Source organism: Pan paniscus, chromosome 23, assembly GCF_029289425.2.
Source record: "Pan paniscus chromosome 23, NHGRI_mPanPan1-v2.0_pri, whole genome shotgun sequence".
In the NCBI taxonomy this organism is placed as follows: Eukaryota; Metazoa; Chordata; class Mammalia; order Primates; family Hominidae; genus Pan; species Pan paniscus.
In genome coordinates, this window is record NC_085927.1 from 41,676,685 (window position 1) to 41,701,855 (window position 25,171).

Genomic DNA, 25,171 nt, shown 5'->3' on the forward strand with positions numbered 1-25,171 from the left:
CATGAGACACCGCGCCTGGCCAAGAAAATATTTATCTGTAGTTATATTTGATCCTTTCTCCCAAATGTTACTATTCTCTGCTTTTCCAGTTCTCAGGCTGAATGTTTGAGGTGTGAGAATAGATGCTATTTAAAATATTCTTTCAAGTTAACACTTCATGGAAAAGGGAGAGGGCCTGAGTTCTGTTCCAACCCAAGGACTCTCACCTACTAACTACATGGTGCTGACAGCAACCTTACAAGTGGCTGAAAGAATACATGGAAACCATATAAAACACCCAGCAAAACACCCAGTCAGGACAGGGTGCTCCATGAGCAGAAGCTTCCATTCTTCGTGAGACTGTAGACACCTGTTATCCATCCCGTTCTGTGAGAAAAGCCAACAGAGCTGTCACCGACAGATCCTGGCACGTTTCTGGAATGACTTCCATAAGCTTTTCCAAGGCTATTGGAGCCTCTGTAAAGTGACAGCACAGGCCAGTGACATACAGGCTCCTTCAGATCCCGAAGGTCTCTGGTGAGCTAATGCAATGAAATCTTACTGGATCCAGCCCCAGAGGGGTTGGTGGGATTTTGCTTTGTCCCACTTGTGGCTCTAAGGTGCCGCTAGCTGGAGGCCCCAAAATACCCTGGTGGAGTGCCAAGCCCACTGTTTCGACCATGTTCCTTTTCCTTGATTAGCCACAATTCTTTTTTTTTTTTTTTTTTGGAGATGGAGTCTCACTCTGTTGCCCAGGCTGGAGTGCAGTGGTGCGATCTCAGCTCACTGCAATCTCTGCTTCCTGGGTTAAAGCGATTCTCCTGCCTCAGCCTCCTGAGTAGCTGGGACTACAGGTGCACGCCGCCACACCTGGTTAATTTTTTGTATTTTAGTAGAGACAGGGTTTCACCGTTGTTGCTCAGGCTGGTCTCGAACTCCTGAGCTCAGGCAATCCACCCACCTTGGCCTCCCAAAGTGCTAGGATTACAGGCGTGAGCCACCATGCGCGGCTGATTAGCCACAATTCTTAACAGGGAAAGAGAGACTTCCTCCCTGACTTATTGACTTCTCTTAAAAGGTTCTGAGTTAAGAAAAGCAAGTTATCCCTCACAGGAAGGCTGAAGACTCTACAAGGTTTGTGTTAATCTGAAATATAATCAGAAATTGAATGAATCAGGGCCGGGTGCGGTGGCTCACGCCTTTAATCCCAGCACTTTGGGAGGCTGAGGTGGGTGGATCACCTGAGGTCAGGAGTTCAAGACCAGCCTGGCCAATATCATGACACCCCATCTCTACTAAAAATACAAAAATTAGCTGGGTATGGTGGTGCGTGCCTGTAATCCCAGCTACTAGGGGTGCTGAGGCAGGAGGATCACTTGAACCCAGGAGGAGGCTGCAGTGAGCCAAGATCATGCCACTGCACTCCAGCCTGGGCAACAAAGCAAGTCACTGTCTCAGAAAAAGAAAAGAAAAGAAAAGAAATTGAATCAATCGACAATAAAAGAGTGTGGGCTGAGGTCAAATGTGAGAGACCTCCCCCAACAGCCTTACCATGGTGGTGGGCAACCTCCACATCCAATGGGAGCTCTGCTAGTCTGGGCTCCTGAATATGGATGAGGGCAACAGAACAACCTACTTGGATGCAATGGACATGTAACATGATAACCTCTGTAACGTCCCCCACCTGCTCCAAAATAGCCAATCATATGATGAACTAGCAGAAATGTATCAGATGCAATTTCCTTTTTCTACAATATTTTATCAGCTAAATGTTCTAACTTTCAGGATTCCTAAAGTTAAGAGTCCTAGGGCCGGGGGCAGTGGCTCACACCTGTAATCCCAGCACTTTGGGAGGCCGAGGAGGGCGGATCACCTGAGGTCAGGAGTTTGAGACCAGTCTGACCAACATGGAGAAACCCTGTCTCTACTAAAAAATATATAATTAGCTGGGCATGGTGGCGGATGCCTGTAATCCCAGCTACTCTGGAGGCTGAGGCAGGAGAATGGCTTGAACCCAGGAAGTGGAGGTTGCAGTGAGCGGAGATCGCGCCACTGCACTCCAGCCTGGGTGACAGAGACTTCATCTCGAAAAAAAAAAAAAACGTATACTACGCTTTTGTATGTTACAGTTAAAAGACAATTCAGATTGTGCCACTGCACTCCAGCCTGGGCGACAGAGTAGACTCCATCTCCAAAAAAAAAAAAAAAAAATTCTAAACTTTTTCTGTGTCTGAGTTGAATACAACCAATGTATTGTATCCTAGAACCAAAGTGTTTACAACATATTCAACCCAGGTGGATCTACCATTATGGGGAAAAAAATATGTAAAAAGTTTAACACTCTATAGCTTATATGTAAGCACCAAAAAAACAAACAATAAAAACCAAGCATGGTATAGAGTTCTCAATGCTAAATCATCCATGTGGGATGTCACATGTCCATCTCTGAATATCTTTGGTGCACAGTTCTTAAATAAGACCAATCTATTCCACATCCTTGCTAGTAACCTTTGTATGCGTAACAGATTTTGACCTTCCTCCTACAAGAGTGGAGTTCAGAACTGAATACATTCTTTCACAATTCAGCTTGGCTCTTGCAGCTGTCCCTTCCACTGTGCCTGTTCTAACATAGTTCACCCTCAGCAGGGTGATCTTGATCAAATCCCAAAATTATTAGTTGCAAATTTATTTATTTATTTATTTTTGAGACGAAGTCTCGCTCTGTTGCCCAGGCTGGAATGTAGTGGCACAACCTCCGCTCACTGCAAGCTCCACATCCTGGGTTCACGCCATTCTCCTGCCCCAGCCTCCAGAGTAGCTGGGACTACAGGCACCCGCCACTACGCCCGGCTAACTTTTTGTGTGTGTATTTTTAGGCGAGACGGGGTTTCACCGTGTTAGCCAGGATGGTCTCGATCTCCTGACCTGATGATATGCCCACCTTGGCCTCCCAAAGTGCGGGGATTACAGGCGTGAGCCACCACGCTCGGCCTAGTTACAAGTTTTTAATAACTTTGGGACACGATCCTAAGACAGGAAATTATTATTATTTTACTGGTTTAACTTCTCATGATTGAAATACTTGTTTCATGATTGGAATATTTAACTTTTAAAAATATTAAGACCAGTAACAAAACAGCAAATACCATATGATTCCACTTGAATGATGTACCTAGAGTAGTCAAATTCATAGAGACAGAAAGTAGAATGGTTGTTGTCAAAGATGGGGTAAGGGGAGAATGGTGAGTTACTATTTAATGCGTACTGAGTTTCAGTTTGGGATGATAAGAAAAGTTCTGGAGATGGATGGTGGTGATGGTTACACAACACTATGAATGTGCTTAATGTGACTGAACTGCATATTTTTGGGCCGAGCACGGTGGCTCACGCCTGTAATCCCAGCACTATGGGAGGCCGAGGTGGGCGGATCACCTGAGGTCAACTGTGAAACCCCATCTCTACTAAAATCCAAAATTAGGCAGGAATGGTGTTGCATGTCTGTAGTCCCAGCTACTTGGGAAGCTGAGGCAGAGAACTGCTTAAACCCAGGAGGCAGAGGTTACAGTGAGCTGAGATCATGTCACTGCACTGGGAGAACAGAATGAGACTCAGTCTAAAAAAAAAAAAAAAAAAAAAAAAATTGCCGGGCGCTGTGGCTCATGCCTGTAATCCCAGCACTTTGGGAGGCCAAGGCGGGTGGATCACAAGGTCAGGAACTCAAGACCAGCCTGGCCAGCATGGTGAAACCCTGTCTCTACTAAAAATACAAAAATTAGCTGGCCATGGTGGCACGTGCCTGTAATCCCAGCTACTCAGGAGGCTAAAGCAGAAAAACTGCTTGAACCGGGACCCGGGAGGCGGAGGTTGCAGTGAGCTGAGATCGTGCCACTGCACTGCAGCCTGGGCTACAGAGCGAGACTCTGTCTCAAAAAAGAAAAAAAAAAGAATACCACAGAAGTGATGTTGGTTCTCCTCATGGTGTCCTATTGGGGGCAGTGTCCTATCAGGAGGCACTGTCCTATCACGGTGTTAGGGTGCCTCATTCCTGGGGGCAAACTTCCATCACTTGGTTTGGGTAGATTCTGCCAGGTTTCTCCATTGTGAAGTTACTATTCCACCTTTGTAACTAATAAATATCTTGTAGGGAAATACTTCGAGACTATGTAAATATTTGTTTCCCAAACATTTAGCCACTAGCTTTAACAACCATTAATGATTCCTGCTTGAGATAATTATTATTGTGATGGTTGCCAAACAGTGCTTTTTCTATTTCCATCATTCCATATATATTAATTGGAATTCTGTAAGACCTTTCTTTTCTCACTTTTAATTCAATTACAGTGAAAGGATACAAAGAAAGTCAGCAAACGGGCTCACGGGTATTTGTCTTATTCTATGGGTACTACAGGTTGCTGCAAAAGTAAGTGTCGAATAATTCATCACTATCATTTATTTTAAGCTCAAATCATCCCATACTTGGCCACTGGGAGCCCCTTCAAGTTGGCTGCTGTGTCCTTCTGATATATCCCCATAATTTTCTGAGCATTTGGCCACAAATTGCTCCGGGCACATCTTGCGTTTTTCCCTCTCCTGTCCTGGAACAGCCATTTCTCCAAGGAATCTTGGTTTCTTTTATCGGAAAAAAGTATTTAGAGCCAAGACTAGGTGTGCTCATTGCTACAAGGTGTCTGTTGCTACCTCTAGGCCCTATCGTATACACTCAAGTATTTCCATTTCTATGTGTATATATTAAGAACCCCATGTTAGGCTGGGCGCCGTGGCTCATGCCTATAATCCTAACACTTTGGGAGGCCGAGGTGGGCGGATCACGAGGTCAGGAGATTGAGACCATCCTGGCTAACACGGTGAAACCCCGTCTCTACTAAAAATACAAAAAATTAGTTAACCAGGCCTGGTGGTATGAGCCTGTAGTCCCAGATACTTGGAAGGCTGAGGCAGGAGAATTGCTTGAACCCAGGAGGAGGAGGTTGCAGCGAGCCAAGATCGCACCACTGCACTCCAGCCTGGGTGACAGAGTGAGACTGTCTCATAAAAAAAAAAAAAAAGATAACTCCAATTCATGGAGTTCATGTTTGGGTCAGGGTTCATGTTTGCCACTCCTCCTTTGTAATTTATTTCTCTGAGAGAAAACTGGCTCTCATTATCCACATATATTTACTTATTTCCCCAATCCTAGAACACATATAGGCATTTTGTTTAGAAATGGCTAAGTCCTACCCCTGTGAGAAACAAATTTACTAATATTTCCTATTCTTTTTTGACTTTATTCTTTAAGAGGATATAGTCGAATTACTGTTTGCTAAAGTAATGTGGGCTACCCTCCCCAATGGTTTTGTTATTCATTTGTAATAGTTAAGACTCACTTGTTACAGTTTCTATTCAGCTTTGGGCCCATCTCACATCCCAGTTGTCTAGTTAGTTATTTTTCAAGTATGAAGTTAGAACTATACCAAAAGATGTACTTACAGAAGTGCCAGTTTCTCCTACCCTTTCTATTCCATTTCCATTCCCCCATTCTTTCAGGATAGGTAATCAAATTCATTAGTTTCTGGTTTATCCTTCCCATGTGTACTTGTGTATAGGTTTTATACAAATAAGCAGATACTTCTATATATGCTTATTTCCTTTTCTTTCTTGCATGGAAAGGACAACACTATAGATATTGATTTGCATTTTTTACTTAACAGCATATCTTAGTTTACAGAAGTGAGTCAACAGAGCAGGCCTGACTGCTGTCCTTAGAAAGGTCTACCTGCAGGGTCAGCCTTAGCTAGCATCTGGGAACTAGAGTTTGGGAGTTTCCACCATTCCCTAAACAGGAGTGTCTCACTGTGCCTACACTATAATGTGGTTTATGCTAAACACCTGCTTTCCTTCTAGGAGTTGGAAATTTTGCTATGTGCCAGGCAGAGGATGTCCATGCAACCAGTCCCCAGTAAAATCCCTGAGCACTGACCCACTAACAAACTTCCATGGTAGACAATATTTCATACGTGTTGTCACAATTTGTTCCTGAAGGAGGTTAAGTGTGTATGACTCCACTAGGAAAGGACTCTTGGAAGCTTGCACTGGATTTCCTCTGGACTTTGGTCTATGCCTGCTTCCCTTTTGCTGATTTTCTTTGTATCCTTTCACTGCAATAAACTGTAGCTGTGAGAACAACTAAATGCTGAGTCCTGTGAATTTCAGCAACTCTGAAAACCTGCTGGTTTTGGGGACCCCTGACACAGCTGGAAATCACTCCATATCAGTATATAGAGATCTTCCTTGTTATTATAGCTGGATAATACTCCATGTATGTAAATACCTTATGCCATAATGTATTCAATCTCTCTCCTATATATGGGCATTTAGGTTGTTTCCAATATTTTGCAATTATAAACTGCTGAAAAGAACAACCTTGTGTATTAAGTATTGTTATACTGCTAGAAGTGTATCTTTTTTTTTTTTTTTTTTTTGAGACAGAGTTTTGCTCTTGTCACCCAGGCTGGAGTGACAATGGTGCAATCTCGGCTCACTACAACCCTTTCTTCTGGGTTCAAACTATTCTCCTGCCTCAACCTCCCGAGTAGCTGGGATTACAGGCGACCGCCACACGCCCGGCTAATTTTTTGTATTTTTAGTAGCGATGGGGGTTTCACCAGGTTGGCCAGGCTGGTCTCGAACTCCTGACCTCAGACCTCAGGCAATCCACCCATTTCGTACTCGCAAAGTGCTGGGATCACAGGTGTGAGCCACCGCGCCTGGCCACTGTTTTTTTTTTGTGACGGAGTCTCGCTCTGTCACCCAGGCTGGAGTGCAGTGGTGCCATCTTGGCTCACCGCAACCTCCGCCTTCCACCTTCCGCCTTTGGGGTTCAAGCGATTCTCCCGCCTCAGCCTCCCAAGTAGTTTGGATTACGGCCATGCATCACTGCGCCCATCTAATTTCTGTATTTTTAGTAGAGACAGGCTTTCACCATGTTGCCCAGGCTGGTCTCGTACTCCTGATCTCAGGTGATCCACCCGCCTCGGCCCCCCGAAGCGCTAGGATTACAGGCCTAGAAGTCTATCTTTTAAGGCAGGTTTCCTTGAAGTGTTCGGTGAACAGGTCGAGGCACCAGTAGTTTTGTTAAATGTTGCCAAACTGCTCCTCAGAAAGGTTGTATCAGTTTGCATTCCCACCAGCAATGTATTAGAATGTCTGTTTCCTCATAGCCTTGCTAACCAGATACGTTGTCATACATTTTCATTTTCACCCATCTGATAGTCAAAAAGCGACACCCTTAAATCAAAGGGAAAAAAGTGGTATCTCTGGTTAACTTTGCATTTCTCTAATTACACGAGGCTGACCATCTCTTATGTTTAACCACCACCACACACACACAAACACACACACACACACCACACAAACACACACACACACAGTTCATTATCAAGTCTTCCCATTTTTCTTTTTCTTTTTCTTTTTTTGAAAGGGAGTCTCACTCTGTCGCCAGGCTGGAGTGCAGTGGCACAATCTCGGCTCACTACAACCTCTGCCTCCTAGTTTCAAGCAATTCTCCTGCCTCATCCTCCCGAATAGCTGGGACTAAAGGCATGCACCACCATACCCAGCTAATTTCTGCATTTTTAGTAAAGATGGGGTTTCACCATGTTGGCCAGGATGGTCTCAATCTCTTGACCTCATCATCCTCCCGCCTCAGCCTCCCAAAGTGCTGAGATTACAGGTGTGAGCAACCACGCCTAGCCCAAGTCTTATCATTTTTCTATTGGGTTTGGTTCTTCATTCCTCAATTCAAGAGTTCTTCATGTATTACAGATATAGACCCTTTATCTCTGATATACATTGCAAATATGTTCTCTCAATTTGTCAGCTGTCTTTTGACTGTGGGATATTTTGTCAATATAGCAAGAGCTCTTATAAATTGAGATCAGGGGATGCCTGGGGTTTGCAAATCTGAAATGGTATGCAAGTGGTATGTCTGCTTTTCTGAAAGGTCTGCAGTGTTCAGATTTCCAAAGGGTCCTGTGACCTGAGAGTGATTAGGAGCTGCTGCTGCTGCCCCACATCTTCCACTGGCCTAACTGTGCCCCACAGGACCACTTCTGCTGAATGACCTCTAAATTGCTGAAGGCTTCTCTCACGTCTCTTGACTGTTCTCTTTCACAAGTTAGACACCCAATGACCTGGCCTCCAGATGCATATTTTCAGATTGTGTCATTAGTGTGAATACTTATCCATGAATGCATTCCTGGTTTTCTATACCTCTCACACACATGACAACAACAGGAGAGTATAATACTCTAGCTGTGGCCTAACCAGCACACAACAGAGCATGACCACCACTTCTCAGTCCAGATAACACATTTCCCTTAATGATATTAAGAGCAAATTGGCTTTTCCTGGAACAAAGTCAATTCTAATTGACCTGCTAAAACCTGCAGGTCTTCCATTTCCCCTTTCCCCGTAAGTATTTCTGTTTCTTTTCAATTGTGGAGATCACTTTTTGAAACTGAGTACAAAATGTTAACATTTATATCAATTAAATTTCATTCTGCTTTATACAATTCAAAATGGAATATACACCTGGTGGAGCTGGGAGGGAGAAAAGGAATGACTTTAAAAAAGAACAGGGTGGCGGGGCGCGGTGGCTCACGCCTGTAATCCCAGCACTTTGGGAGGCCGAGGTGGGCGGATCACGAAGTCAGGAGATCGAGACCATCCTGGCTAACACGGTGAAACCCCGTCTCTACTAAAAAAATACAAAAATTTAGCCAGGCGTCATGGCGGGCGCCTGTAGTCCCAGCTACTAGGGAGGCTGAGGCAGGAGAATGGCATGAACCTGGGAGGTGGAGCTTGCAGTGAACTGAGATCGTGCCATTGCACTCCAGCCTGGGTGACAGAGCAAGACTCTGTCTCAAAAAAAAAAAAAAAAAAAAAGAACAAGGAGATAGTAATCTAGTTCTTAGGTTGATTGTTATGTAAGCATGTGTATGTATATGTATGCATATATAAACACATATATACGTGTGTGTTCATTATACTTTATGTGTATTACGCATGCTTTTATATCAAACACTACATTAAAAAACTTTTCTCTCCTGAAGTGGCAGGTCCCTAAATTGGAAAAAAAAAAAAAAGAAACTTTTCTTGTTAGACTCAGCCCACCACATCAAGAAGTAACACAATAGGAACTCTGGGATCCTTAGCCTTTTACCTATTTAACTGTATTTTTAAAAGATAGGGCATTGGCCGGGCGCAGTGGCTCACCCTGTAATCCCAGCACTTTGGGAAGCTGAGGTGGGCGGATCACCTGAGGTCGGGAGTTCGAGACCAGCCTGACCAACATGGTGAAACCCTGTCTCTATTTTAAAAATACCAAAAAATTAGCCGGGAATGGTGGCGGGCACCTGTAGTCCCAGCTACTCAGGAGGCTGAGGCAGGAGAACGGCGTGAACCCGGAAGGCGGAGCTTGCAGTGAGCTGAGAGTGTGCCACTGCACTCCAGCCTGGGCAACAGAGCAAGACTCCATCTCAAAAAAAAAAAAAAAAATTAGCCAAGTGTGGTGGTGCATGCCTGTAGTCCCAGCTACTCAGGAGGCTGAGGCAGGAGAATGGCGTGAACCTGGGAGGCGGAGCTTGCAGTGAGCTGAGATCGCGCCACTGCACTCCAGCCTGGGCAATAGAATGAGACTCCATCTCAAAAAAAAAAAAAAAAAATTAGCCGGGTGTGGAGGCACATGCCTGTAATCCCAGCTACTCGGGAGGCTGAAGCAGGAGAATTGCTTGAACCCAGGAGGTGGAGGTTGCAGTGAGCTGAGATCACACCATTGCACTCCAGCCTGGGCAACAAGAGCGAAACTCTGTCTAAAAAAAAAAAAAAAAAAAAAAAAAAAAAAGGCATCACAGTGTAAACTCAAATATCATGTTCAAATGTTACTTAATGCTTCATTCATTCCTAAGCATAGTCACTGTATGAAGCCCGCTAACAACAATTAACTGCCCTTTATCCTGTGTAAAGAAAAGATATATGTATCAAGAGTGGGATGGGAGCCTAGCCTAGGCAGCCCAAAGAACATATGAACTTGATGGTGGGTCTAGAGCAGGGGTTGGCAAACCACAGCCCTCAGGCCAGCAGCCTGTGCTAATAAAGTTTTATTGGAATACAGCCACATTCATTCATTTATGTATTGCCTCTGCCCACTTTATGCTACAATGGCAAAGCTGAATTGTTCCAAAAGAGACCATATGAGGCCAGGCATGATGGCTCCTGCCTGTAATCCCAACACGTTGGGAGGCTGAGGCAGGTGGGTCACAAGGTCAGGAGTTTGAACCCAGCCTGGTCAACACAGTGAAACCCCGTCTCTACTAAAAACACAATAAATTAGCCGGGCGTGGTGGCTGGCACCTGTAATCCCAGCTATTCAGGAGGCTGAGGCAGGTGAATTGCTTGATCCCAGGAGGCGAAGGTTGCAGTGAGGCAAGATCACACCACTGCACTCCAGCCTGGGAGACAGTGAGAGACTCAAAAAAAAAAAAAAAAAAAAAAAAGGAGACCATATGACCTGCAAAGCCTAAAAGATTTACTACGTGGCCCCTGATAGAAAAAGTTTGCTGACCCCTGGGTTAGAAAACCACCCAGTGGAGAGAGTCCGCTGGACAGGTACATTCCTTTAAGAATTTGGAGGGCCCAGCAGGGTACGGTGGCTCACGCCTATAATCCCAGCATTTTGGGAGGCCGAGACGGTCGGATCACCTGAGGTCAGGGGTTCTAGACCAGCCTGGTCAACATGGTGAAGCCCTATCTCTACTAAAACTACAAAAATTAGCCGGGCGTGATGGTAGGTGCCTATAATCCTAGCTACTCAGGAAGCTGAGGCAGGAGAATCGCTTGAACCTGGGAGGCAGAGGTTGCAGTGAGCCGAGATCAAACCACTGCACTTCAGCCTGGGTGACAGACCAAGACTCTGCCTCAAAAAAAAGAAAAAAGAATTTGGAGGGCCCAGCTCAGTGGCTCACACCTGTAATCCCAACACTTTCAGAAGCCGAGGTGGGAAGATTGCTTGAGCCCAGGAATTTGAGAGCAGCCTAGGTAATATACTAAGATCCTGCCTCTATTAAAAAAAAAAAAGAAGAAAAAAGAATTTGAGACCATCACACTATCATAGCTCACTATTAGTCTCAACTAACCAACCTCTCTGGGTATAATTTCAAGCACACATCGGCTGGTCATGGTGGCTCATGCCTGTAATCCCACCGCTTTAGGAGGCTGAGGTGGGTGGATTACTTGAAGTCAGGAGTTCGAGACCAGCCTGGCCAACATGACGAAACCCCGTCTCTACTAAAAACACAAAAAAATTAGCTGGGTACGGTGGCTTATACCATAATCACAGCTATTTGGGAGGCTAAGGCAAGAGAATCGCTTGAACCCAGAAGGCAGAGGTTGCAGTGAGCCAAGATCGTGCCACTGCACTCCAGCCTGGGTGACAGAATGAGACCTTCTTAAAAAAAAAAAAAAAAGCCTCCCTTCAAAGGTTTCTCTGTGATACCTCACTCCAACCTACCAAAACATAAGGACTGAGTATATCTATATAATTTCTTAACATCAAATGCTGAAATACCACGATTTTCACAGACTCAACATTTCATATACAGTCGCTGCTTCAGAGAACTGACACTTTTTTACTAAGCACTTCCTCTCTTCAAGTGTCTGATGTGACATAAATGTTTTAAAAGATCATCAAAACAAAGTTAACTTCAAAATCGACATTTCGGAAATGTTTCAAGAATAAATCATGAGCCAACCGTCAGCATCTGTATTTTATCCAGAGAAAGCTGTCATTCACACTCAACTCTTCGGAATGGAGATTTCATTTCTTACCTGACTCGGGCTAGTCTTTTCTTCAGCAGCTGTGGAATGTTGATGTGGATCTTCCTTTGCTCCCTCAGAGGGTTCTCTTATAATTCCTGCCTGGCCCCCTGGATCTCTGAAGACCTTTGGCTCCATGCTCTTGCTTCTCTTTGCCCTATCCAAGATCCCAGATGCCACAGAACCTCCTGCTGTGGAGTCCACTAGCCCACATCGCCCAGGCTCACTCCCATGATCCAACGTCTCATAGGTTTCTTCACAACAACTCTCCACATGAGTCCTCTGCAGCTCCAAGGGCAATGCCCTATTCTGACTTAAAAGAGAGCTTGAGGCTCCAGGTTTTACATCTGGAATCACACTTGGCTCAGGGTCAGCATGAAGCTCTCTGGAGACACTTACTGGGAGTTCAGAGTATAATTCCTGTACCACGGCAGACATGGAGGAATCAAGTGGAACTGGCTGAGTCTCTACTCCAGATGACAGCATTAGGACAGATGCAGATTATGGAGTCAAGTCTTTTACATCAAATGATTCACCCTGACACAAATCACAGGAAGGGATAAAAGTTTAAAACCTTGATAGGTTAGAAGAAGGCTGCCTCAGTTCAAACCGGCTACAACGAAGAAAATAAGTTCTACTTTAAATGCCAGCATTATCTGGCACCAAAAATTTCTCCTTAATGAATTTGTAGAAAAATAAATACCTTAACCTTTAATAACGTTTGAGATTAGACAGCTCTCAATCAAATCTCAATTCAAATACTGCCTTATGAACAATTCTCAATTTAAACGTGAAGGGCCTGCCAATGTAGAAGAGAATAAGACACGCCTAAAGCATCCAAGGATAGACCTGATGTAAATGAGAAAATAAAGATGGTTTTCTGTTTGTTTTCATGGGCATGAACCTTACCTTTTTTGTTCACTGCCATATCCCCTTGCTATCCCATAGTACGTACTCGGCAAATATTTGTTGAATGAATATATACTGAGGAACTCTGGAAAATTTCATATACTGACTTTTCCTCTTTGAGGGAGGACAGGGATAAAGTGGGATTCCATTCCTTTACTGCTTACTAAATACTTCAGCTCTCTCTACCCAGGCTAGCACAGACACTACTAAACCAGCTCATTAGCAAAATCCTTCCTGATTTTTATCCTGCATCTTTAGATTTTCCAAGTGTTTTCCACAGTCATCACTCATTTGATTCTCATAACAACCCTTTGAGCTAAGTAGGGCAGCTATCAGCTTCTTGTTTTAGATCCTAACACCACACCTGAGGAGGTTAAATATGACCTGCCTAAAATATTACATGGTTGTCTGAGAGGATGAAAGTGGAGGTATATTAAGAGAGAAAGAGCTTCCACTGTGTTCGTAATGTTTCATTTCTTGCAGTGAATGGTAGCAACAGGTTATTTGCTGAAACACTTATATCTAAGCAGTTTGTAATACTACACTATAGAAGTAGCCAAAACACACACATACTCAGGGCCAGGGTTTCTTGGCTCCTAACTTTTCCAGTTTAGTGTACCAAACATGCAGTTTCCACAACAACAAAATCCACTTTGACCATTGTGATTAGTCTGAATGTTTACAGGCCTTGAAATAAATCTTGCCTAAGTAGGGGGAAAAAAAAATCTGCTTTGACCTGACCAAAGCAGAAATGGGTCAGCCAGATAAGATACTTCATGCTTTAATTTTTTTTTTTAGACAGGATCTTGCTCTGTCACCCAGGCTAGAGTACCATGGTGCAATCATTCCTCACCGCAGCCTCCCTCTCCCAGACTCGAGTGATCCTCCTGCCTCAGCTTCCTGTAGCTGGGACAGGTGCACATCACCACACCTGGCTAATTTTTTTATTTTTTTGAGATGGAGTCTCGCTCTGTCACCCAGGCTGGAGTGCAGTGGCATAATCTTGGCTCACTGCAACCTCCGCCTCCTGGGTTCAAGTGATTCTCCTGCCTCTGCCTCCAGAGTAGCTGGGACTACAGGCGTGTGCCACCACGCCCAGCTAATTTTTGTATTTTTAGTAGAGACAAAGTTTCACCACGTTGGCCAGGCTGGTCTTGAACTCCTGACCTCGTGATCTGCCCACCTCGGCCTTCCAAAGTGCTGGGATTACAGGCATGAGTCACTGTGCCAGGCTACACTTGGCTAATTTTTTTTTTTGGTGGAGACAAAGTTTTGATATGTTGTCCAGGCTTGTCTCCAACTCCTGAGCTCAAGCAATCCTCCTGCCTTGGCCCCGCAAAGTGCTGGGATTATAGGCACAAGTCACCATGCCTGACCCACAGTTTCATTCTTGATGCTTTCCCTAACCCTAAACAAGGAGAGAAAAGATGAATTTTAACGAACCTTCCCAAAGGTAAAAGAGCGTAACATTATAATACTAACTTAAATACCAGAAGTGATAAGAAATTAGATTGCTGTTCCATGATGTTTAGGTAACACAGAAAGGCAAATTAAAAAATTAAATCCAAAAGATTAGGCTGGGCGCAGTGGCTCACACCTGTAATCCCAGCAGTTTGGGAGGCTGAGGCAGGTGGATCACTTGAGGTCAGGAGTTCGAGAACAGCCTGGTCAATATGGTGAAATCCAAGGCGGGGTGTGGTGGCTCAGGCCTGTAATCCCAGCACTTTGGGAGGCCGAGAGGGGCAGATCACGAGGTCAGGAGATCAAGACCATCCTGGCTAACACGGTGAAACCCTGTCTCTACTAAAAATACAAAAAATTAGCCAGGCATGATGGCGCGCGCCTGTGGTCCCAGCTACTCAGGAGGCTGAGGCAGGAGAATGGCGTGAACCCGGAAGGCAGAGCTTGCAGTGAGCCGAGATTGCGCCACTGCACTCCAGCCTGAGTGACAGAGCGAGGCTCTGTCTCAAAAAAAAAAAAAAAAAAAAAAAAATCGTGAAATCCAGTCTCTACTAAAAATACCAAAATTAGCCAGGCGTGGTGGCAGGCTCCTGTAATCCCAGCTACTCGGGAGGCTGAGGCACAAGAATCGCTTGAACCTGGGAGGCAGAGGTTGCAGTGAGCCGAGATCTCGCTACTGCACTCCAGCCTGGGCAACAAAGCAAGACTCCCATCTCAAAGAAAAAAAAGAACAAGCAATAAAACAAAACAAAACATTACCAAGAGATAAACTGTGTACAGGGGAAGAGCGAGAATCAAATGAGATTCTGGATGTGAAAAGCTTTCATAAACAGTGCTGTAAGGCTGGGTGCGGTGGCTCATGCCTATAATCCCAGCACTTTGGGAGGCCCAGGCAGGCAGATCACCTGAGGTCAGGAGTTAGAGACCAACCTGGCCGATATGGTGAAACCCTGTCTCTACTAAAAATATAAAAATTAGCCGGGCATGATGGCAGGCACCTGTAGTCCCAGCTACTTAGGAGGCTGAGGCAGAAGAATTGCTTGAACCTGGGAGGCGGAGGTTGCAGTGAGCCAAGATCACGCTACTGCACTCCAGCCTGGGTGACAAGAGTGAGACTCCGTCTCAAAAACAGTGCTGAGAGAAATGTATCCCTTTTAGATCTAGAATCTTCCCCTTTCTCCTTTATTTCCAGATACAGAAAGATCTTTCTAGGGGCACTTCAGATTTTAGGCCATTTATGTATGTGTAAGGTGGGGGATGGGGGAGGTTAGTAGAGATAATGTGGAGTTGCTATTTGATGCCAAAAATAAGTAGGAAGTGCTCAATTTTAATTTGGTTCAGTTTTCCTTTCCCAACAACATACACAGTCCAGTTTTCACCTGTCACAGCACATACAGATTTGAAGAGTAAATGCAGGAAAGGATACTGTAAAAGAGCAGATTTTTCGAAGGAGATGGGCTCCTTGGGTCTCTGCCACCTTATGCATCTGATCCTGCCTACCACAGAGATATGGGTGTTCTTAAAACTTAATCCTTGACTACTCTCTTTTTAGGCTTCACTTTCTTGATAACGTCATCTTTTTCTGCAGCCTCTGTGATGAGGATGACTCAAAACTCTTCCTTTTTTTTTTTTTGAGATGGAGTCTTGCTCTGTCGCCCAGGCTGGATGAAGTGCAGTGGTGCCATCTCAGCTCACTGCAATCTCTGCCTCCCAGGTTCAAGGATTATCCTGCCTCAGTCTCCTGAGTAGCTGGGATTACAGGCACATGCCATCACGCCTGGCTAATTTTTGTATTTTTAGTAGAGACGGGGTTTCACCATGTTGGCCAGGCTGGTCTCGAACTCCTGACCTCAAGTAATCCGCCCGCCTCGGCCTCCCAAAGTGCTGGGATTAAGGGTGTGAGCCACTGCACCTGGCCTAAAACTCTTCCTTTAAGCACAGAGTTACCATAGGATTCAGCAATTCCCCTCATATGCATACATGCACAAAACATATGTCCACATAAAAATTTGTACGCAAATGTCTTTAGCAGCACTACTCACAATAGTCAAAAAGTATAAGCAATCCAAATATCCATCAACTGATGAATGGATAAACAAAATGTGGTATAGCCATACAATGGAATATTATTCAGCCATAAAAAGGAATGGAGAAATAACACGTTACAACATGAATGAACCTTGAAGACATTATGCTAAGTGAAAGAAGCCAGTCACAGAGATCACATATTACAAGATCCCCTGTATAGGAATGTCTAGACTAGGCAAATCTTACTATGAACCCAGCTACTAAGAGGGGAGGATCACGCCCATGGGAGGCCAAGGTGGGAGGATCATGAGGTCAGGAGTTCGAGACCATCCTGGGTAACACGGTGACACCCCGTCTCTACTAAAAATACAAAAAATCAGCTGGGCATGGTGGCACGCGCCTGTAGTCCCAGCTGCTCTGGAGGCTGAGGCAGGAGAATCATTTGAACCCGGGAGGCAGAGGGTGCAGTGAGCCGAGATTGCGCCACTGCACTCCAGACTGGGAGACAAAACCGAAAGTCTGTCCAAAAAAAAGGCTGGGATTCTTGGAGAAATTGGGAGTGACAGCTGAGGGACACAGAGTTTCTTTCTTGAGTAATAAAAATGTTCTAAAGTCAATTATGGTGATGGCTGTAGAACTCTGTGACTACACTAAAAACCACTGACTGGTACAATTTAAATCAGTCAATTGTATGGCATATGAATTAAATCTTAAAAAAATGATTTCTTTTAAAAAAGAACCTGGCCGGGAGTGGTGGCTCACGCCTGTAATCTCAGCACTTTGGGAGGCCAAGGTGGGTGGATCACTTGAGGTCAGGAGTTCCAGACCAGAATGGCCAACATGGTGAAACCCTGTCTCTACTAAAAATCCAAATAATTAGCTGGGCATGTTGGCGAACGCCTGTAATCCCAGCTACTTGGGAGGCTGAGGCAGGAGAATCGCTTGAACCTGGAAGGCAGAGGCTGCAGTGACCTGAGATGGGGCCACTGCACTCCAGACTGGGTGACACAGCAAGACCCTGCCTCGAAAAAAAAAAAAAAGAATCTGACCTTGACCCCAACCTTTCTTTCAATTCCTAACCTACATTTCACTTGCAAGAATGGCACCCCCAAAACTTACCAAGTTTAAAACAGAATTCATTCAATCTATTGAATAACTGAGTCTTTGAGTCTTTCTACATGCAAACAGCTTTGAGAAACAGGTATAAATAAGACGCCCTCAGCAAACTTACATGCTCATTCATTAAAAAAAAAAAAGACAGGGTCTTGCCGTGTCGCCCAGGCTGGAGTGTGGTGGTGCGATCATAGCTCACTATAACCTTGAACTCCTTCTGCCTCAGCATGCCTGGTTAATTTTTTTTTTTTTTTTTTGGGATGGAGTTTCGCTCTTGTTGCCCAGGCTGGAGTGCAACAGTGCGATCTTAGCTCACCACAATCTCCACCTCCCAGGTTCAAGAGATTCTCCCGCCCCAGCCTCCTGAGTAGCTGGGATTACAGGCATTTGCCACCACACCCAGCTAATTTTGTATTTTTTAATAGAGATGGGGTTTCTCTGTGTTGGTCAGGCTGATCTCAAACTCCCAACCTCAAGTGATCAGTCTGCCTTGGTCTCCCAAAGTGCTGGGATTACAGGCGTGAGCCACTGTGCCCGGCCTACTTTTTTATTTTTGTAGATAATTTTGTACGTCTTGTTATGTTGCCCAGGCTGGTCTCAAACTCCTGGGTTCAAGCAATCCTCCCACCTCAGCCTCCCAAAAGTGCTGGAATTACAAGCGTGAGCCACTGTGACTAGCCACATGCTGATTCTTAACCCTGTTGCTTCTCAGAAAAGGCACCATCAATATTCTAGAGCTTAGATTTGAATCCCCAGCCATAACCATATCTGACTTCCCCTCACCATTCAATCAGCACTTGCAGCCTGTGGACTCAACTCCCTGCAGTGTTTCTAGTAAATCATATTCATTTCCATCCCCACAGTTCTAGCTCAACATTTGTTCCAAATGTTGCTCCACATACGGTCATACACAAATACAGGTTTACTAAACAGATCTTTATCATAAACAGTCAATACTGATAATCACATAAAATGGTTCACCTCTTGATACTCTTGTTTGGACCAAATTCTAAGAATTTCAACCTGTAAAACAACTAGGCACAGTGGCTAGAGAAACAAAACAGACACCCCCTCCTTTTTCTCCTGGACTAATTCTGGGTCCTCAAATTTCTGAACAGAATTGCAGATACGTTACCAAGAACAGCTGGAACCCTAAGAGGTGAGGTGATATTAAATGCAAGCCTAGAGTGGCAGGTTAAACATGGCCGGGTGCTTTGGCTCACGCCTGTAATCCCAGCACTTTGGGAGGACAAGGCAGGCAGATCACGAGGTCAGGAGATCGAGACCATCCTGGCTAACACAGTGAAACCCTGTCTCTACTAAAAATACAAAAAATTAGCTGGGTGTGGTGAGGGGCGCCTGTAGTCCCAGCTACTCGGGAGGCTGAGGCAGGAGAATGGCATGAACCTGGGAGGCAGAGTTTGCAGTGAGCGGAGATTGTGCCACTGCACTCCAGCCTGGGCGACAGAGTGAGACTCCGTCTCAAAAAATAAAAAATAAAAAATAAAAATAAACTTATTTTCAGCTCAGTAGCTCACACCATCTATCAAAATATTGGTAATGCCACAAGACTGCAGTGACAGAACCCGATTTTGAGAAGACATTCAAGTTCTTTAAATTCCTGAATGCAATGGAGCAATCTAAAAGGATGATGTAGAAATACATCTCTACAGCCGGGCGTGGTGGCTCATGCCTGTAATACCAGCACTTTGGGAGGCTGAGGCGGGTAGATCACTTGAGGTCAGGAGTTCAAGACCAGCCTGGCCAACATGGTGAAACCCTATCTCTACTAAAAAATGCAAAAATTAGCTGGGCGTGGTGGCAAGAGCCTGTAATCTCAGCTACTTGGGAGGCTACGGCACGAGAATCGCTTGAACCTGGGAGGCAGAGGTTGCAGTGAGCAGAGATCGCGCCATTGCACTTCAGCCTGGGTGAGAGGGAGACTCAGTTTAAAAAAAAAATATATATATATATATATATATAAGCCAAGTATCACAGTGTTACCTTGGACAATAGGATCACCAGTGACTTATCTGTATGTTGAACTTTTTTTTTTTGGAGATAGGGTCTCTGTGGCCCAGGCTGGAATGCAGTGGCTTGATCACAGCTCTCTATTAACTTCAAACTCTGGACTCAAGCAATCCTTCTGCCTCAGCCTCCTAAGCAGCCAGGACTACAGGCGCGAGGCAGTGAACCTAGCAAATATTTTTATTTCTTGTAGAGACAAGGTCTCACTACATTGCACAGGCTGGTCTTGAGCTCCTGGCCTCAAGTGATCCTCCCACCTCGGCCTCCCAGAGTGAGCTGCTGCACCCAGCCTTGTACTTATTTTTCAAAACAGTGAGTATATATTACATATGTTAAAATGTTGTCTAACCATTATTTCTCAAGATCTAAACACACAGCAATAAAAACAGCTGATAAGTGTATTATCAGTATTTTTTATCAGTATGTTTTATCAGTATTTTTCCAGCTGTCAGCTCTCTGCCTTAACCACCAATGCTTTTACATTAAAGTGTTAAATGTGAAGTAAAAGGGAAGAGTGAGTAACACATGCTTATAAAATGTAGACAGGGATTTACAGCTTAATCTTTGCTAATGACTTATAATCAACCTATTGGGTGAGGATACCAGATAATTACCTAGTTTGAGGTATAAGCAAAAAATAAACCATAGATTTATGAACGACTTTTGACAGCTGCTACTGGCTTGTCGTCTTTATCACAACACAAATAAGTACTATATTAGAATGTGTAGGGAATGGATTTATTCCCAAAAAGTGACTAATACTTACAGGAAGTATGAAAATTATTATTCCAGTAAAAGTAGAAATTCTTTTATGTTGAGGACAATTATTTCATGCTCTTTCTTCGCAAACACACAAATACTTCTCCCAGCAGTCTTTTTTTTTTTTTTTTTTGGGACGGAGTCTCGCTCTGTTGCTCAGGCTGGAGTGCAGTGGCGCGATCTTGGCTCACTGCAAGCTCTGCCTCCCGGGTTCATGCCATTCTCCTGCCTCAGCCTCCCAAGTAGCTGGGACTACAGGTGCCCGCCACCACGCCTGGCTAATTTTTTTATTTATTTTATTTATTTTATTTTTAGTAGAGACGGGGTTTCACTGAGTTAGCCAGGATGGTCTTGATCTCCTGACCTTGTGATCCGCCTGCCTCGGCCTCCCAAAGTGCTGGGATTACAGGTGTGAGCCACCGCGCCTGACCCTCTCCCAGCAGTCTTTTTTTTTGAGACAGAGTTTCACTCTTGTTTCCCAGGCTGGAGTGCAACAGCATGATCTCGGCTCACCGCAACCTCTGCCTCCCAGGTTCAAGCGATTCTCCTGCCTCAGCCTTCCTAGTAGCTGGGATTACAGGCATGTGCCACCATGCCCACCTAATTTGTTTTGTATTTTTAGTAAAGACGGAGTTTCTCCATGTTGGTCAGGCTGGTCTCAAACTCCCGACCTCAGGTGATCCACCCGCCTCGGCCTCCCAAAGTGCTGGGATTAGAGGCATGAGCCACCGCGCCTGGCCTCTCCCAGCAGTCTTAACTGCTGGTCTCTTCATCAGGAAGCCAGGGTCCCTTATCCTGCTCCCACATACTAGATGCAGAGTCTTGAGTGTGTTAAGTGAAAGTTAAGTGAACTTTCCCGGGCTTGTTTTTCACATGTTCATCAAAATAAGCTCAAAGGGTCTTGTCACCCATAAATATCCTAAGACTCCAAAGAATAACTTTTCTATTTCCCTTTGTTTCAGAAAAGCACACCTACAGACACCAACAATGGTGGTATAGAGCTCCCACTAATCCCCTCTGCAATTACTCAACGGAGTTTGAGGTAATTTAAGAACACTTTACATACAAAAAAAGATGGTAAGCGTTTCTTTAGTGTGCTTTCAGGTAATTTGGCAGTGTTAATTCCTATCCCACCAAAAAAAAAATAACAAAAACAGGAAAACAAACCTACCAGTGAAGGATTAACACTGTTGCTCTCAATCTCATCAGAATACATTTTATAACACTAAAAACCTGACAAAGTGGCAACTTTTAGTCATTCAAACACTCCCCAAAACAAAAGTTCTGGAGGTACAAAATTTACAGCAACAAGCAAAAAAATCAGAAAAAAAAAAAAAAAAAAACCAAAACCCACAAAACAAAGAAAACAGAACATAAAACCGTGTGCCTCAATAATTCCGAATCTGAAAGTCTCCCCTCCCTTTAATTCCAATGCATAGGGGCTGTTAATAACACTAGGCGCTGCCATGCTTGCTTCAGGAACAATACTCACAATAATGACCAGGCCCTCAGAAGCTCACAACACTCTTTTCACCTTGAGAAAGGGGCTTTCTTTTCCAAAGATTCAGACATTGTAGCCATTCCCTCCAAGAGGGAATTTGGAGAATGGGCCTCTTCTTGAGAAACAAAGAAAGAAGAGTTTTTTAATAAAATCCCAAGACAAACCAAAAGTGAGGCAGGGAAGTTCATACACTAAACAGGGCAAGCGCTTCAACATGGAGCGTGCAGAAAATCTCTAAAGCATCAAGGACTATTTCCCATTTCCTCCCTTTAATAACATCCAGAAAAAGGATCCCTGTCTCCACGTAAGGAGTGAAACTGTGGAAAATGCTCCTGATCTCTACTGACAGAGGCTTCCTGTATAAAAGATTTTCCTCTGTTTTATAAAGGAAAAGGAGAAAAGAAACAATCTGTGTCATTCTGCATATACAAGAGGGAAGAGATCTCTCCTCAAAGGTATAGAGTCTTCATTTTCTTGGGAGAGCAAAAGACAGGAAGAATATGGCATCGCCCACTTGGGGGGTGGGAAGGATGTGCAGATGGAAGATTTTTTGTCACTACAGTAAGTCAGGGAAGTGGGAGAGGGCATCTCTAACCAGTCAGGAAGAAGTGATACCTTCTGTGGACAAAGGAAGTGCTGGCGTCTGGCATCAGGTCTCCCTTTCTCTCAAGAGCACAGACCTGTTTCCAAAAGCTAAGTCTTTTTTTTACTGATTATTTTCAGTGGGGCCCTCTTTGTTAATTTGGGAAAGTATTGAACAGTAGGATCTAAGGGGACTGGAAGTGTCTCTTTCTCTAACCCCTAAGTGGGGGGGAGTCTTCCACTCCAGTGAGAAAGGATGGTTGAACACTTGTGATGGGGGCTGGGAGGGGCATGCATGGAAAAATATGCTTCTCTGTGCAAGATATTAGTTTTCTTTTTTAACAGATTAAGTAATAGTAATAGCAACAGCTTACCAAAAGCTTACTATATAACTAGTATTTACACAAATGCTCCCTTAGCCCGCATGACAATTCTAAGAAAACAGAACCCAAATTGGAGATGGACTGAGATTCAGACAAGTTAAACAAATAGTCAAGGTCACAAAGATGTTAAGTGAGAGACCCAGGTTTGCAACGATTACACTCCAAAAGCCATGCTCTTAATAATGCAAGGGAAAGGAGCTCACTGCACACCAAGAGGCTTAAAGGGAAGAAGAGAAGCGAGGGTCTCTCTGTGGACATCACGAGGGGAGAGGGAGAAAGGTTGATTTCTGATACCATAAAGTAAAATTTCAAGGTCTTCCTCTCCGTATCTTGGGGTACAGGCGAAAAATAAAGGAGGAAGGTAAGTCTCTTTCTTACTGGGAAGAAAGATCCCCTCTGTCACTTTCAGGCAAGTTGGGTCTCACTCTTCACCTGGGTGACGCTGACCAAAGTTGGGGGAAAGGTCTCATTTAGGGGTTATCTTTTACTCCTCCTCAGGATAAGTTCAGAATCCCCCTCGAACCCTGGGAGTGGGTCTCCCTCTGCTGACCAACGGATGAGCGCTAAGAAAGAGCGTACGCCTCCGATAAGGGGCGTCGTCCTCTCCGAGGAGATAAGTTGGGGGGTCCCTGTTGTATCGAGGTTGAAGAGGAGTCTCTCTCCCGCGTCGGAGCCATGACTCGGAGAAGCCGCTTTTCTCTAGCGACGCGGGGCCTGGTCTCCTCCCTCTCCCTGGGTCGTTCCGCCGCCCACAGGGCAGCCTTGGTTCCTTTCCGCGCCCCGAGAGGGCGGGGGGCCTGGACTCCCCTTTAGCAGCACCACCCGGCGGAGGGTCCCTTTAGGGCGGAGTGGGGCGGGGCGGCTACGCCCGAAGCCTTCCAGTCCCGGCCTCTTACCCTGATACCTCCTCCGCGGCCCGCGCTTGCCCAGCCAGCTCAGCCCCTGCAGCTGCAGCCCCGTCGTCGCCAGGTCTACCTGAGCCTACGGAGCCGACAGAGGCCGGGGGCGCTCCGGCCGCCGCCACCTCTTCGTCTCTATGGTCCCCCTGCACTTCCTCATCCGGGGCCCGAGCCAGCCATGCGGACTCGCCCAAATCCCGCCCCCGCACCGCGCGCGCGCACTCCAAGGGAAGGCTCTTCCTGATTCTGACCTCCCGCCCTCTGCTAGCCCCAGCCTCCCTCAACCCCGCCCCTGCGGCTCAAACTCTTAAAGGGAAACACAACTTTTGGTTCTGCTCCTGCTGAGCCACAGGACCCAGTGCCGGCCTTCACTGCTGTCACCCTGTTCCAGTCCACCGTTTTTCTAGTCTGGACGGCTACAATTCTAAGGGCCTGCCTGCTTCCACTCTGGCAGCCCGAGAGATCTTATTCTACTGGAAATAGTGTTTTGGGTCATGACACTCCTCTGCTTCTTCTAATCACACTGACCACTAAATAAATGGCACCTCTGCCTCCAGTTCGTTACAGAACCTTGTTTTATTTTCTTCATAGCTTTAACACTAGCTGAAATTTCTATGTCTCATCTCTTTATTGACTTGTTTATCATTTATCTTCCTCCACCTTGTCTGTTTTGTTCATCACTTAATGCTCAGCACCAAGAGCAGTGTCCGGCACAAAACTAGACGCTCAGTGGACATTTGAAGGAAGGAAGAAATGTTTATCCAGTGGAAGAATTGAGGTCCAGATAATGAAATCGACTTGCCCCAAATAATACGGCTTTGTGTTAAAAAATAGAAATCGACCAGGCGCGGTGTCTCACGCCTGTAATCCAGCACTTTGGGAGGCGAAAGCAGGAGAAGCACTTCAGCCCAGAAGTTTGAGACCAGCCTGGGCAACATAGTGAGACATCGTTTCTGCCAAAAAACCAACAGCTGGGTCTGGTGATGTGTGCCTGTAATCCCAGCTACTCTGGAGGCTGAGGCAGGAGGATCACTTGAGGCTGGAAGGTTGAGGCTGCAGTGAGCAGTGATAGTGCCACTGCACTCCAGCCTGGATGACACAGCAAGACTCTTTCTCAAAACAAAACAAAAGTTGCTCAGGTGTTGATGCACCTGTGCTCCTAGCTATGGGGGAGCCTGAAGCAGGAGGATCGTTTGAGCCCAGGAGTTTGAAGCTGCATTGAGCTATGATGGTGCCCCCACTGCACTCCAGCCTGGGCAACAAAACAAGACACTGTCTCAAAAAAAAAAAAAAAAAAAAAATTGAATGCTTCAAAGTTTCGTTTCTTTCTCTCTTTTTTTTTGAGACGGGGCCACGTTCTGACACCAGGCTGGAGTGCAGTGGCAGGATCTCGGCTCACTGCAACCTCTGCCTCCCAGGTTCAAGAGATTCTCCAGCCTCAGCCTCCTGAGTAGCTGGGATTACAGGCGCATGCTACCATGCCCAGCTAATTTTTGTATTTTTAGTAGAGACAGGGTTTCACCATATTGGCCAGGCTGGTCTTGAACTCCCGACCTCGAGTGATCCACCTGCCTCGGCCTCCCAAAGTGCTGGGATTACAGGCGTGAGCCACCACTCCTGGCCTTCAGAGTTTCTTTATGAGAGTTGCCAAATTAAAA

The 25,171-nt window shown here is 45.3% G+C and overlaps 1 protein-coding gene across 3 annotated transcripts in view; it reads right to left on the bottom strand.

The window, feature by feature from the left end:
- PRR14L (proline rich 14 like) overlaps nt 1–24,085 on the bottom strand; it is a 69,398-nt gene extending 45,313 nt beyond the window's left edge. Inside the window, exons 1-2 of one of the 3 annotated variants that reach the window (XM_003821486.5) lie at nt 23,511–24,085; nt 11,863–12,387 (exon numbers count right to left, since the gene is read on the bottom strand). In XM_003821486.5, coding sequence (XP_003821534.2) covers nt 11,863–12,336 — 474 coding nt within the window. In that variant the 5' untranslated portion in view covers nt 12,337–12,387; nt 23,511–24,085. Of the gene's footprint in view, nt 1–11,862; nt 12,388–20,155 lie in introns of all 3 variants that reach the window. The other 2 variants (XM_034949138.3, XM_034949139.3) reach the window with 2 other exon arrangements.
- Nucleotides 24,086–25,171: the final 1,086 nt, after the last annotated feature.